Source organism: Rhyacophila brunnea, unplaced genomic scaffold, assembly GCF_057557595.1.
Source record: "Rhyacophila brunnea isolate RB1 unplaced genomic scaffold, BYU_Rbru_1.0 scaffold_5, whole genome shotgun sequence".
Lineage (NCBI taxonomy): Eukaryota > Metazoa > Arthropoda > Insecta > Trichoptera > Rhyacophilidae > Rhyacophila > Rhyacophila brunnea.
In genome coordinates, this window is record NW_028233170.1 from 16583604 (window position 1) to 16600231 (window position 16628).

The 16628-nt window shown below is 31.2% G+C and overlaps 1 protein-coding gene across 2 annotated transcripts in view; it reads left to right on the forward strand.

The window, feature by feature from the left end:
- LOC147066099 (betaine-homocysteine S-methyltransferase-like) overlaps window positions 1–16628 on the forward strand; it is a 55756-nt gene that overhangs the window by 12328 nt on the left and 26800 nt on the right. For both annotated transcript variants that reach the window (XR_015071608.1, XM_085955518.1), the window contains exon 2: window positions 15868–16042. Coding sequence is in view for 1 of the 2 variants with exons in the window: in XM_085955518.1 (XP_085811644.1) it covers window positions 15874–16042 (169 nt within the window). In the remaining variant the exon portion in view is untranslated. The remainder of the gene's footprint in view (window positions 1–15867; window positions 16043–16628) is intronic.

Below are 16628 nucleotides of genomic sequence, written 5' to 3' on the forward strand. Positions count from 1 at the left end.
CCACGATCAAACAAAATGTCTGGCCACTTTTATTGTTTGCTTGTGTGCGTTTGTGAATAACACTTTAATGATATCGGTCAAGGCAACACGGCGAACAGCCAAATTGTGGTTACTAAGGTTCAGCGTAATCGACAACTGTTCCGCGATCTGCTAGGCATATCATTTGGAATGCTTTAATACTGTTATTCTAAACCACTTGTGCAGTGCGGCTCAAAATAGATGCTTAATTTGAGCTTCAAAATACACGAGTTACCTTGTATAATATTATTTTATTATAATAACAAAAACCATCCAAAAGTGACATTTTTATAATTCTATCTCCACTGTACGCACATTCCATATGATTAGATATACTAATGATCCTTGAAATTGTTTCATATAAAACGAGTATAAGGTACTTAAATAATAAAATAAATCGCAATAAACACCCACAATAGCCGCGTGGCTTAAGCGTTGGCATATAGCGTCGTGGGTCCCAGGTTCGAATCCTGGGTTTGGCAAATACACATAATATATTGTTTTTCAATTTGTATTTGAGTCAGGGTATGAGCATAATAGGTTGAGCAAGTGGCTGACATCCATTTCTCGTAAAAACAAAAATCTGTTACAAATACAAACCTTAACTCTATGAAGGCCCATTTATGATCTTATTGGGATCGGACATGGTCGCAAAAAGGGTAAATAATATAAAATTCATAAGAGTGTAGTGTTTTCTCAATTTATAACACAATGAATAATAGAAGACCCTCCATAATATTACTATATTGTTTACGAGAGATTGTTTAAGAAGAAGACTCATCATAATCACTCATGCCTTGGATATAAATAGACAATGTTAACAGAAAAAATGTTGTGCTAATTTTTAATCTAGCAGTGATTTAAATTGCCGATTATCTAATTCAATTTACAATCAGACAGATAAAAAATATTCTTTATTCACATAACATAATATTTATACCTCGTACGTAAACATTGCCGTTAAATAAACTTTCCAATTACGCTTTGCGACGATAAATGTTGTTCTTTCATAGGTAAATTACTTTATTATGCAACCATATTTTATTAGGAAACTGAAAACGGACTTTAATTGAGTTTTCGTAATATGGTACTCGTATATCTATTATCTATTAAAAAAACCCATGATAAATAAATGGAAGAATTGTAGCTTATTATTCGTACCACACGTCAAGCAAAATCACAAATGTTACTTTTTTCACTATATGTTTGTATTCAGAACATGGCCCTCACATCCTGAAGCGGGCTCCAGGCTAGGATCTTTGGCGGGCCCCCCATCTGTCGCTAAGGGTATAGTCGGTGTGACGCTTTACAGTAGTGTTTTCTAAATGGTGTATTCAGTAAAATTAGTGTGTATTTTTAATACATCCATTTGAATTACGGAGTTCCCGAGTATCATATAATGAAAAATTGTATCACACAACCATATATTTTAATATAATTAATAATACTATTGGAGTAAAATAGCGCCGCATGCGACTTTTTCACTATTAAAGCAAATCTGTGATGTGTGTTTATCTCACATATCTGATAGACTCGCCACGCCGGGGCTTTTCTAAGCCCGGGCCCCCAGGCTAGAGCCCTTTCAGCCCCCCCCCCTTGTGGGGGCCATGATTCAGACCATTACCTATTTATTGGTTGAACGATAGATTGATATCCATTTTTAGTATAAAAAAAACTTTTCGCTAGTCGGCCTAGTTCAACCCCAGATTGTAACATTAATGAAAAAGATCCTTATAGTCTCTTTATATAACAATTATTGTTCACTATTTTAATAGTGCAAACGTGTGCCATTTTCTTTCCATTGTAATTCTGCAACGCTTTTTATGCTAATCCTGTAACACTATCTTATAACATCTTTACAAGGTGTGGAAGAGCTGATCACAATGATGAACTTCATGAGTTTGACCACTAAATTGTAGATTGTTATGGAAATAATTTTAATTATTTATCTATATATCGATATATTTTATTAAGAAATTATTTTTAATTTATCAATCAGTTTAGTTGGTACTTAAGGATAATTCTAAAAAAATGCAAATACTAAATTTTAGAAGAAAAAAAAACTTTTAAAATGAAGGATAAATATGTCTCTCTATTTTGGTACATGTTGCAATCCCCACAAAATACCAAAGGTTCGTTCATTTGTAGCTTGTTATTGAAAATGTACTCGCGTAGTAAACAACTCAATAAATTGTTTCATTTCATGAGACCAATCATTTTTCCCCGTCAATCTCACATCCAAGAGAAAACGAAAATCCCAAAATTATCAGTAACAAAGTATAAAGTAATATTATTATTATTGACAATTTACAAAATTATCGAAACGACTATGTACTCGAGATATATAATTATCCACAAGAAGAACAGTTGGACCTATCGCCCGGAAAGTGAAAAATGTAAGCTCAAATGACACTCGTTCCAATTTATTTAAGTATATGTATGCAGGCTTCTGAGGGTTCTCAAAAATACAAATTTACAGAATGACATGTATGTGACAATTAGATTCTTTTTAATTAGGTATATGTATTTTAGACGGACTTATTTGTATATTATATCATCAATTCATTGCTGGATGAAAACCTCTCCAAGTTGATTCCATTTCTCTCAGTTCCGCGCGATGTATTGCCGTGTGCATCCGCAGAACTTTCGACTGTATGTAGGTATACCATACATAAAAATAGCACTTTATTATTACACTACAAAATATTTTTTTAAAACGATACATGTTCAAACACGCGCGTTACCGTGATCTTACTCCCTACTTCATTTATCGTTTGTCAATTTATGGCTACGGCCGTATTTTGTAGCTTAACCACTGGGAAATGCCAATAGAAATGGCGTATTTCAAAAAAATACTACCTTATTCTTAGGTCAATAATTATTATAAAGCAATCATTATTCGTAGAATGTTTATCACAATTGAATGGTAAAGACATTGCTTATAATCGGTATCTTTAGAATTATCTTCAAATGTGTAAATCGTGCCCATTTTTTGAATAATACAATGCCTAATTCTTGTCAAATTTGGGATCACAAAGATTATAAAATATATTTTTTTATCGTAAATATGTCACTATATAATGTGAACATTAATTTTACTGATGCTTTTGTAAATGCGTTTAAACATAATAAATCCAAAAAATCTTAACACAACTGCACATGGATGTACTGAAATATTACTATATTCTAAAACATTAGATCGAGAGGTTTAAAAGAATAAATACTATTTTATGTAATTAAAATAGTTTATGCACTCATCACATGTTTAAAATAAATATAAAGGATAATAAGGCTTTAAAATTATATAAATATATTATCTACAACGTTTAAGGAATGTCCAGGGTTATGCTCTGAAAATATCATAAAAGCTATATTTTGACCTACGCTGAGCATGTGGGCCATTAATGTTTGACTGCGCTATAATTGATAATTTTGACTTCTTATATTTTCAAGGACCCTTCATCTTTGACTATCATAAAGCGGACATTGCCAAACATAAGCATAATAAAATTATGAAACAGTAATTCTTTTATCAGAAATAAGCCATCACCGGTTTCTCTGTCTCCTAATCCTCATACAAAAAAAAACTCTAACAGGATCATTCATCATAAAATTTTGTTATTTACTCCATTGTTATGATCTTTTATGCATTTGACTGGATGAATAATACCTTTTTAAGGCAAGGACACCTTTTTAGAAAACCTTCATTCGGTATACCTACTCAATTTCACAAAAGGTTTTCGCAGAAGAAACCTTCCGAAGTTTTCAAACAACTTTATTTTCTTCTATCGTTTCGTCTCTTACTTAATTAAAAAATCAATGATAATATGCTAATTCATATTACCACAATTTATAAGTACTTACCTCAATTTATTTGTAATAATACTAATAATATATTGTAATAAAAAACGCCTCGATTAATAATCTAATAATTAATAGTCTAATAGTATAACAACATAATATCTAAACTAAACCTAAAAAAATAGTACAATGATTCTTAAAATACATTATTATCTTTAAAATGACCTCCAATAAAAGTCTTCGTCACCTTATATTTTATCCTTTTTTTATGATATTGTAATTTTCGATGAGTAATAATTGCATCCTTATAAATTAGTATCTAATGAAAAGATAATGGCTAAATTACATGAACCGTCTCAACGACTCACAGATTCAAGCCAACCGTCATGAGTCATGATAAACCTGTCAATCATAAGTAACTGCTACACACAACAAATCAGATCCTAATTAGATCGTCTCAATTAATACTCTAACTGGATTATAATATACGTTTGTATTACTGTTAAGTAACAGTCGAATGTTACCACAGACTATTAAATAATGTGTTTGAACAAAAGTTTAGTATCAAGTTACTGATTAGTGATTATATTTACCTAAGTACCTCCTAGACATAATTTATTTGTATTATTACTGTCCGTTGAAATAATGAATAACGTCCGAGCGACAGTAAATGAAGCCAAACGTCAATATGACAGAATGCGGGATGTTATAGCGAAAGCACCTTTGCAGGCATTCATTTAGTCTAGTCGGGCAAGAAAATTAGCTTTCAATATTTCACTTCACACTATCGAAACAGGTTCAATGTAACATTGTTATGTCGTTTCATTATAATTATGTAAGTTAAGTAAGTACCTATAAATCTATCCAATGCAAGTGATTTAGAGAAAAGACTAAAAAGCCTTATGAGAATGCAGCCAAGATACTATATTTGATTGACCACAATATAGCGCACTGATTGGATAACTGAGAAACAAAATCAAAAGCAGTGACTAGCCGCATAAATAAATCCTATAACCAACATGCCATGGATGTGATTTCATAGCACTATACATAGTGTAAATGACAAAATCAGAGGTCATAGCCAATAGATAAGTACGTGAAAAAGCAGGAGGTTTTTAGTTTCGCTGATCACCGCTAAGGGCTAAGACAAATGGCGCTGTTAACTCTCACTAATACATAAGTCGTATTGTCAACTGACGTTTAATGTCACATAGACACGTCCTAATCGTCATAGAACAATGTAACGATCAGATCGGCCGAGACGGCTTGATAGTGTAGTAGAACCATTTCACTAGATATTTCCCGGTAAACAATCATTTTAAGATACCTATACTGGATATAAGATTTCATGTCGATGATGAGTAGCTTATTATTATAAACTAAATAATATAATTATAAAAGGTCAATGGTCAATATCAATAATAAATTATTTTATTGATATCATCCGGCTCTCTTTATCAACATATGCGATAAGTACCAGTAAAAAATGTTTATTTTATTGAATGTTGAACATAACAAACTTTCTACCTAACACAAACAATCTGTAAGTGTGACTGGTGTGAGTAGAGTTAAGTGCATACGTTTTGAATGTACTAGGTATATAGAATATGTACTGCAGTTCAATATGTATTTCAAGATTTTTATACAATACCAACTTTTCTCAAAGAATTTATCGGGTATTTTTAGAATAATGTTTATGGAAAAGGTATGGATTAATTCTAAAATAAGCATTGCGTTGGGTAGACTGAATAAAATGCGTTGTTTGACTTTGCATTACGATTTGATTTTCAATAGATACTATAAATTACATGAAAATGCAATTATTTACAATAATGACGAAGATAAAGTAGTCGTGTAAGAATGCAGTTGATATCTAAAGAGGGCCTCGAAACATGTTATACTAGGCATACAATAATTATTAAACTCTACCAAAATATTGACAAGATGCATATTTCTCATTAAATATTACATGAAGAATAAACAAAATGACTTCGATCAATTTTATAAATATGATGCTATTATTTTCAAAATTGTATATATTTATTAATAACTCCAATATAATCTGTCATTCTTAAACTTTGTGTAAATTAAAATTTGTATATAAAAATAATTAATAATTATTTTCAAGTGTAAGGACCTCATCAATAATTATCTATCATTAATTTGATTAATTACATAGCTGCTTGCCTTTCCATTGGCGAAATTTGAATCACCTCAAATAATGAATTTGCTTAAATTATAATAATATAATTATTATAATTCGCAATACCCATAGACGTGTCGATAGTTTAGGCCTTAAAGGAGAAGAGCACTCTTGCTCAGATAGTAAAATATTTTAGTTCGATGCCCACTCCGTCCAATAGTTTTTTTGCTTTGATTTTTCTATACTTATCATGTTTTTGATTGTTCATTCGTTCAAAATCATGTAGTTTTTAGACGATCCAATCTTGTCAGTAATTTAGAATGTATAAAAAAATATGTATAATTATTATTTTAAGTAAAATAATAAAAATACAATTGGTTTAAATGTATTGAAATAATATGAAATTATTTGGTACTGTTTGTAACCGAAATGCAGTAATTTATTAGCCATAAAGTTATTTGCCACTTTTTAATTTATTTAAAATGCTGTTTGCATCAGGGGTAAAATCCCGGATATAATTGTCAATCCCCGGATTACAGGATTATTAGTTTTTTCATTCCCTAGATCTCAGGATTAGGCAAAGCAGATTTCAAAAAAGATTTTTTGATATACAATATTAACTTAACCTACCCTAACCTAACAGATTGAGCGAATGAATGATCAAGTAGATTATAATATAAACATGCATATTATGCTAATGTCGTAATCGTCATGAAATTGACGAATAACTGCTGAAAATATTTCAATATTTTTTTGTGTAAATTATTTAAATTAATCTCTGTATTTCGGTATTAAAAAAGATTAGGATTGAGGGATTTCAAAGCGTAATAGGTATGCACAAAATGGTTGCAAAAGTAGACATGGGAGGTAAACTGGGTTATTCGAAAAACATTGTCAGTCGACGCACAAAATTAGGTAGGTAGATAAACTCACTTCAAACAAACGTCACTGTTTGCGTTCACCATTCATATAGTTAACGGTGAATATTGTACGTACCTTGTATGGTATGATACGTATTTTAATTAAAATTGCATGTATTTTAAATGAGATAAAAAAATATTATATTCCGACCATTTTCAGCTGTGACATTTTATTCCTAATCTATTCGTCAGTGAAATATTATCTATTAAATGCTTTATTTTCAAAGTAATATAAATATGATCGATATTGCATTTTATAATCAGATTGCATGTCAAAATTAGTGAATAGGATTTCATAAAACAATAAAGCTAACATAAATCATTGTCTGCTTTGCCAATAATAAGATATTTGTATTCATATCCATGGTAATCCTGTTGGAGGAAGGTAAGGAAAAGTTAATCGAAAAATTGCATATTTGAACAGGCATACTAACTGTATTTCATCTTCATCCGTTTATATACTAATTGAAGTAATTGATATCTATTTCTAACTACTGCGTACAGTCTTTTTAACATTTTTATCAAAATACAGTACTTTTTATTTAAAAATAATAGTATTAAAGTACATACCTAATTAATATATTATGTATAACACCGGAGATATAAACCAAATGTTTTCAGCAGTAAAATTAAACCACTATCCATTTCTGTATCTGAATGTTAAATTCATACACGATTTCGTTTTTCTAATTCTCAGTAGGCTCCTCGCTAATAGCATGCTTATATTATACCTATATTGATAATGATGTCATCAAAGTGTCTGTTTAGATTTTAGAAGCGTCAAGTTGACTTACATAATCGTGAGATGTCAATGTAGTTAGACAGATGTCATGGGAATGGGACAACTGGGCGCCAGGACAATCGAGCGCCGCACTGTCGAATGAAATAAATAGACGTTCGTTACGATTTATACACAAAGTAAACGAGAAATTTTAATCAGTTTCTATCTACTACTTAGTAGTTTTAATTTATTTTTCTCTTAACATAATGTTTTTTATTGCGGACTGATAATTATCATGACAGACATTATATAAAAATAAAAGAACTCTCTTCTTGTTATAACTTATACATAATTAAATCATTATTTACGTGTGCATATTTAAATTCTCACCAAGTAAAAAATAATAATTTAAATATAAATAATAATATTAAATATACATGTGAAAAGTACATATAATCATGAACGTCTATTTATTTTCGAATTCCATTCGATTGCGTGGCGCCCAGTTGTCCCGGCGCCGAATCGTCCTAAACCCGATGTTACTACATACATAATCAAATATGCATACAATATTATATTCATATATTATTTTCAACCACTAATTATTATGCTCTATGGTTTGTAAATTCTCCTAATTAAATTATTTCTTTTATGAAGTCATTATAAACATTGTGATAAAGAATCTGTGTATAATTGAGTCACACTGATGTATATACTTAAGTGGCTCGATACTTAAGCGGTCATATTATTATTATCTTCTTCTTTCTCTGCCATAGCCGTTGTCCGACATCGACGATGATTACGGCCATCCCTATCGGTCATTGCTTTAAATCGAAATCGAGTACAGTAGTATATCTGTTGTTTGTATTAAGACGGTACTTCAGTGAAACGGCAAATAATTTTCAACTATAGGTGCGACGAAATTTTGGACTCGGTGGTAATCGGAGAGCGAAATTCGAGCTGTGAACATGTTGATTTGTTTCGTGATGGCGACGGGGGTATTACTTCTTAAATCGTGTAAAGATGACTAAAAAACGTTACCCATTTACTTAAAAAAGAAAACATGTCAATTAATATATTATTATTGTTACTAATAGAACAATAAACAGAACATTAAATGGACGCATATTGGATTTATATGACAAATTATATTTCGTTCGGCATGCGTAATTTGCACAATCCGCGCATCGCCTAGCCACGATCTTTTTAGACAATGCCTCAACTGAGGTATAGCCTTAAGTATTAATAATTAGTTATACTAGACTATAATAATAGATTAACCAGTATCACATATATATAAAGAATAAAAATATAGTGCGCAGATAACAAATTGTGGTCTTCTTATTTTATCCAGAATATAATTTATTCCAAAATCGGTGTACCGTTTTAATTTTTTTTTCGTTAATGATTCGGAGAAATATAGAATTTTTAAATTAAAGTGTAGACTAATATTTGAAACAAAAAGCCGAGGTTATCCTTCGTCACTGTCAGACCCTTAAAAAGTTTTTGTTTCATTATTTGCCAGACTGTAAAGAGTGCAAAGCTCTTAACTCATCGCGAATTATTTTGATAAATCAGATTTGACTTATCAGAAATCACGTTAAGGACACTGTTCCATTTAACTAAAAGATATTTTATAATAGTACATAAAGAAAACCATTAGCAATGTTTTTTACGTAGATATATATCGAAAAAAAAATTATATTGTCCGATATGATGTTGAAGTCATAGAAATATTCAAGAGAAGGATTTTTTAATGCTTAGAGAAAAATTGAATCCATCGACTCGAACCTGTTTGGAGTACATTTTCGCTTTCGATCTATGAGCCTTGTTTTAAGGCTGGATATACGGACACGGCTTCTAAAAAAATTAATGACAAGAATCCCGGAAAAAAAATGAAGAAAATTAAAAAAAAACCCAAGTTGAAATAGCTTGACTGCGTAAATAGAGACTCCAGTAGACTGAGCACATCTTAAAACAATAAAACGATAATTCAGGATAGGCAGGCGTGGAGGGGCATCCGAAGTGTGTCAAAATTCACATAGGGTTGTTGAAGAAATGTTGATGATAATTGAAAAAAAAATTGAGTTACATGGTATTCCAACCACTCATTTACATCACCTATGTATAGCATATCTAATAGTAATTTAATAATAGATACATAATCAAACTATCAGAATATTTATCTTGAATATTTATGATTGAAACAACACGCTTAAAAATAGTATAATCTATTAGATACATACCTATACAATACAATACCTATGAACAAATAAATAATACAATTTATTGGCCATAATTTTTTATCGCGGGTGAAAACGCCAATATGCTTTCAAAGAAGAAACTTAGGACATGCTTGCGGAGAAAGAAGTGGTCTCGTGAAGTGTATTTAGTGAAATTTGTATTATGTTGACTGTTCAAACTACATTTAATTTGATAAGAATTTTTACAGCTGTGGATATGTGTTGAGTTTCAATTAAATTTAGATGCTAAAAATCACATTAACTTAGTTAAAGTGTATGTACCTACTAGGGCACTAGGCCAACAGTCGGCATAATCCAAAGCATAAGTCATTGGCTTCTAATACCAAGGGTTCCGAGTTTGAATCTGAGTGATTTGATGGAATACATATAAATATGTGATTTTCTCAAGTTTAGATGTTTCAGTGATGATTCAAAAATCTTAATTAACACATCTTCAAAAACAATTCTTATAGAATTTGAATGGCGCGAGATTCAAACTTGCGCACACTATAACATCTGTTTGTATCCTGTAACATTTGAATAATTTCGTATTGTGAGCTTTTGATGCTTTTTGCCAAAATATATCTAGCGTATGTATTCGAAGCTTTATTCATCCATTCGCTCCTCACAGTCAAAGTTAGATGAACGTGCTTTCCGTCTTGATGGGCCAATGTAATAGAATACACGGCCTGATAAATCACGGAGAAATCTCACAGCTATCCGTTTTTTTGTTATCTGTTAATAACCTTAATTAGGTACACTATTTGTGATGTCTACTTTTTTCTGCTTCATAAATATTGTTAATTCATCTTCAACATTATTTTCACTCTTTTTACATGATTTATTAATGTTCATTAATTTACATGTTCTTTTTTACATTAATCTTGTTGAATTAATGTCTTATAATAATATTAGCTGTTAAATGTTTATTATTGAGCCGATTTAAAATAAATTAATAAAGACACCTATGAACGTTTTTTATCCACAATCACGGTAGGTATATAGTCTAGGGCAGTGGTGGCGAACCTATGGCACGCAAGGTGATTTTGCATGGCACGCGTTTTAAGAGAGAGAGAAAAAACTTATAATAATAATAAATGACAGATTGCATTGTATAAAAAATAGCAGGCAAATACTCTTCAAGAATAAGCATTACGTTTAATGTAAATATATAATTGCACAGGTCGATCTTTATTCTGTATGCGCCATATATAATATTATCGCACTAACCTTATCAGGCGGCGGGGAATGCCGTACCGCAAACCTCTAATTTTGATCGATCTATAATGCTTGAGAAAGCTTGGAAAGAGAATGCCTCTCCTGCAAGAGCAATTCTGGTGTTAATTTGCGCGTAAATAATCAAACTAATTAATACGTTATCAAAAAAAATCATTTCCACCCACAAAAAATGACTGCACCAAATAAAAAACAAAAACTTGGTGAAGGTAGTAGTACTTCTAGTAGTAGTAATTCTGCAGACAGTTTCAAAATTGGTGGACCGAAATGTACCTATGGCGTAATTAAAAAAAGGTGATAAAGCTATAAATGTCTGCGATGTTCTGTGAGTGGTATCTATAAATCACCATCATTTTTTAAGTAGAGTTTTTAAAATCTATTTTTTTCCCATAACTGCTCGGCATGTCAGACAGTTGACAAATTATGTTTGGGAAATTTTAGCACGCGTCCGTAAAAGGGTTTACCATCCCTGAATTGCAATATCGGTTTCCTGAAAACCTTAATTTGGGCATTAATCGATACAGCAATACCGGTAATACCGGTTTTAAAAATCAAAAACATCATTATTTTCGGTATTAATGTTGAAAAAACAAATCTTTAACTAAAATGACTGAATTATCTGATAGAGGTGAAATAATAACATTTTCTCTTCTCGATTACGGTTTTCGGACAAAATATTATTTTGTGCAGAAATTTGTAGAGCAACGAGAAAAAATAAAGTGCCGTGAAAGCATTTTCTTTATATATTTTGAACGAATACCGGTACTCAATATGAAAAACTGAAATACAGGTATTAAGTAATGTTTTGTGAGGTATTTTAATCTCTAGTAAAACATATTATTTGAATGTAGGTAGATTAAACATGAGTCGACTTTGTCTGGTATGCTAACTATAATATTATGAGTAAGTATAAGCTTTATTTACTGGCCGAAATAAATAAAGCTTTTACTGGCTGATAAAAAAAATCCACAAATTTCTTCTTCAAATACTCTAAATTCAATGTCTATCCACTCATCAAACGAGTTTTCTTTAAAAAAAAAAACATCTTTCATCGTCTTTCTAGGTTCGTTTGCGACCATTGTGTACTATTATGTTGTATGTTCTCACCAGCACCTCTAAATTCTTCGGTCTTAAAATTACCCCCGAAAGACGAACATGGCATTGAATGATGCCGTATATCTTGCAATTTATCTAATTGATAGAATGGTTTGTTTGAACATTGTTTTGTTTGTTGTAACAAAAACATTCAAAACCATTATAATAGTAGAGTTCGGCCATGAAATGCCAGTATAATAATTAACCACCTAATTTATATTAGTTACTAGCTGAAGTACCCGGCTTCGCACAGAGTCGCTTCGTGGTTATATTTATCTTAGATATTTGAAAAATAATAAGGGGTAATTATTTTTTTAATATTGAAATATCTGTGTAATACAATATGGCAATATGAAAATAATTCTAATAGGAGTAAAGGTCAAACAAAAGACACTAAATTAAAATAGAATCCAAAATATTCAAACGTTATTAATGTTATTAATATGTAGTAATAAAATCAAAATTGGATGGAACAAACAAACAACAAACTTTGTATTTTATATAATACTAATTTAGAAACCTTCGCAGGTGTGCCCACAACAACTGACAAAAGCTTCATCGCAATCTGATGAATGGTATAGGAACGCATACGAATAGAAGAAGAAGATGACGGTTGTACTAATTCAGAAACCTTTGTGGGTGTTACCACAACAACTGACGAAGGTTTCATCGCAATCGGATGAATGGTATAGGAACCATACGAATAAAGGAGATATAATGAAGAAGAAGAAGAAAAAGATAGTTGTACTAATTCAGAAACATTTGCGGTTGTTACCACAACAACTGACGAAGGTTTCATTGCAATCGGATGAATGGTATAGGAACCATACGAATAAAAGAAGATATAATGAGGAAGAAGAAGAAGAAGATGGTTTTCTATTTCAGAAATCTTTGCGGGTGTGCGTACAACAACCGACGAAAGTTTTGTGGCAATCGGATGAATGGTATAGGAACCATACGAATAAAAGAAAATAGAATGAAGAAGAAGAAGAAAATGATGATTTTTCTGATTCAGAAACCTTTGCAGGTGTGCATACAACCACTTACCAAAATTTCATCGCAATCGGATGAATGATATAGGAGCGCATACGGGACAGACAGGCAGACAGACAGACAGACAGACAGACAAACAGACAGGCAGACATTCATTTATATATATAAGATATAGCCTATACTCTTCGCGAAAGTGCAAGCAATAAGTTCACAAAGTTTTATCGCAATCGGATGAACGGTATGGCAGCGCATAAAATACGAACAAACAAACAAACACACAAACAAATGTTGATTTTTATATATTAGATTTGATGTTGATATAATATTTAAATCCCAATTAGCTTTCTAAAATAGATATTAGTGACTATGTTGCTTATTCTTGATTTATATTAGGTATCATTCAATGTGTCGATGAAGATCTTTTAAATTAAGATCTCCTTAAATTAAGTGGTGAATAGATGAAAACACTGTGATGAATGTATACAATTCCACTGATGCAATATACTGAATATCATATCGGCAGTATACGCGCATTGTAATCGGAAGGTCTATGAATCGATATCGCCCGCAACCTTCAATATTTATTTCGTTTTTCAGGGGGAAAAAACGTTTCATTTCATTAAAATAAAACAATAATAATTGCTAATATTATCATAAAAATGTCAAACAAATATTAAGGAAAATAAATGTACCATTAAGTAATATTTATTCTGTATTCAAGGCTTTCATAGTGTAGGTAATGTAAAAATATTATAATGACTTACCTACATCGATATCTCCCATGATTTATGACAAAGCTAACCTCTAATTATTATCCTGCATCATCTCCTTCGAGTTTCAAGTATGTTTACTCTCCCGCTGTACCAATGAAACTGTTGTGCGCCGCTGCACAATAATATAATTTGATTGTATCTGTCATTTTTTTGTATTTCCATTTGTTTCCCTTGTACTACGGCAGATGTAGTGGAGGTTTAAAGCTCGAGCGGTAAAGGAAGCTTACGAGTTGCGCTTTACAAGAAAAATTCAAATTAAGAATCGTGAACTTTATTGTTGCACTTAAAACAACTGAAGTCACAAAAATGGCACAGCCAGCCATGACGTGTTTGTTATTTTCTGTAAAACTTTATGCTTCAAGAAAATTGAGGATTTTTGCTAATTTTCCGACATTATGTTTTTTACTTTGGTTGTAAAAAAAATAGAAATATGAATCGTTATCATTAGACAAAAGAAGTACTGATTTTTTTCCTATTACATACTACAAAATGCATGTATATTATTGCCATGTGGAAAAATATATTTTACCTCATTAATTGGGTCAACATTTACTTGGTAGAATTCTAGAAGTAGGTATAGAAGTTCTAATAAGTATGTGATTCTAATAAGGCTATTCTTTCAGGATGTAAAGGATTAAAGAATAGGCCTTAATAATAGTGTTACAATAATATAATTTATATTATCGTTTGTATATTTTACCTCTTATGGCATGTATGGAAATTAGAAAGACAAAAATACTGGAGATGTTTTCCATTCCTGCATAAAATAAACATACTACAATTATTGTACATCTCTTGGTTTTTGTATTAAACTACGACGTACGTCAACGTTCCTACAAATTACATATTTGAATGAACATAATACATTTTACAGGAAGACTATAGAAATAATTTGAGCATAATGTGTAATTTTAGTATTACCATTTATATCACGGATTCAATTCAGGTATCTTTAATAGTTCGATCTAACTTTGGTCGACATTTCCGGTATTCATTTATAATTAAATTTACTAATATTTTTTGTATGTTTATTTAACACTGATTAATACAATATACAGAAGATTTTACAATTTGACATTCCATATTGAAAACACGTAGTTTGGAATTGATATTTTTGTTGGATTTTTCGAATTAAATCTAAGGTTATTCCAAATACCATCAAATAATAATAAATATCTCGAATATTTCTTATTTATTGTATTTCTTTTATGGAACTGTGCGTGTTTTTCATATATTTTTGACAATTGTTTTGCGAATTATTAATTGCGATACGGTCAATGTTACCCGTAGAGATATCATTTTATTTATAGTATGCCTACTCGGTGAAATAATATTTTTCTTTATGTTATATCAGGCATATGTATGAACTATCATAGTATGTGTGTGACATTGCGAGATATTACAAAGGTTCGTTGACCGGTGTATTATTTTATTTCTCGTAAAATTCCCGCGCGTATTTCAAATTTAAACTAGTTTAAATATTTCGAACATTTTTCTAGTTCTAAAAATATTTACCCGCCAGCTAGCTGCAAATCAAGCGCATGCGTTTTTAATGTCCATCGCGGAGTCTTTCAAAACGTCTTATCCCGCGGTAAAAATAATCAAAATGTGGCAAGCGCGTCGGACCAGAAAAATCAAAATAACGTCCACTGAATACGTGTTTTGCAACAGCACGTGTTTATGTGTTTACAGAATGTTTATATTTATCAGCCGCTTCAAAATGCTGTTTTAAATTGGAGACTTTTACAACTTTTCTGTAATTCTGACGTCCAATTCACGAAGCTATGACCGCCAACGTATCATATAATATAATATAACGCCTATTTCAAACCGGTACATATTAATGTCAAAACAATAATTGAGCATTTTTTTTCATAAAATGTACAATCGAATTATCAGTAACGAATTATCCATTTATTCACAGGGAGATATGAAGCCTCATGAAAAACCTGAGAGGATAGTCATCCTCGATGGTGGATTTTCGTCTCAGCTCAGTTGCCACTTAGGAGAGGTGGTAGATGGAGACCCCCTTTGGAGTGCCCGTTTCCTCGCAACAAATCCTGATGAAGTCATCAGCACCCATCTTGACTTCCTACGAGGTAAGAAATATGAAATTCTATCCAATATGCAATACTGCCACAGGCCGATTCAGGGAACACAAAATTAATTGGAACCGGTTTACCCTACCGTTTGTGACATAACAGGATATGAACCTCGAGTGTGAAAAAATATGTGATAAACTTAAACACGTGTTAAGGAATATGCTGTTTTCAATAATTACGTGTGTCTCATAATATCCATTAAAGTTTGTCACGTAATCATAATGCACATTCAATATTTGAAGACAGTCAGCGTGCTTTGGGTCCCTTGGTTTTGTGACCTAAAATAATAAAGTGAACCTTGCTACCACACCCTTTAGGGTAGGCCAGTTTCCATTAATTTTGTGTTTCCTGAAAGTATTTATATGAAAATGGCAGTCGTTTATAATATAATATATGTAAATAAAAGGGATTAATCTGAATATCTATTTTAAGACGGATCATAATATTAGTATATGGAAGACGTTAAACAGACGTTTTATAGTGATGTTTGTTAGCCATTCACTAAACAGTCTATGTCTATAGATTGAATCAAAATTGACAGTTTTGATGAGATGAGGTCATAAGGTTTTTTTATTTTATTGAA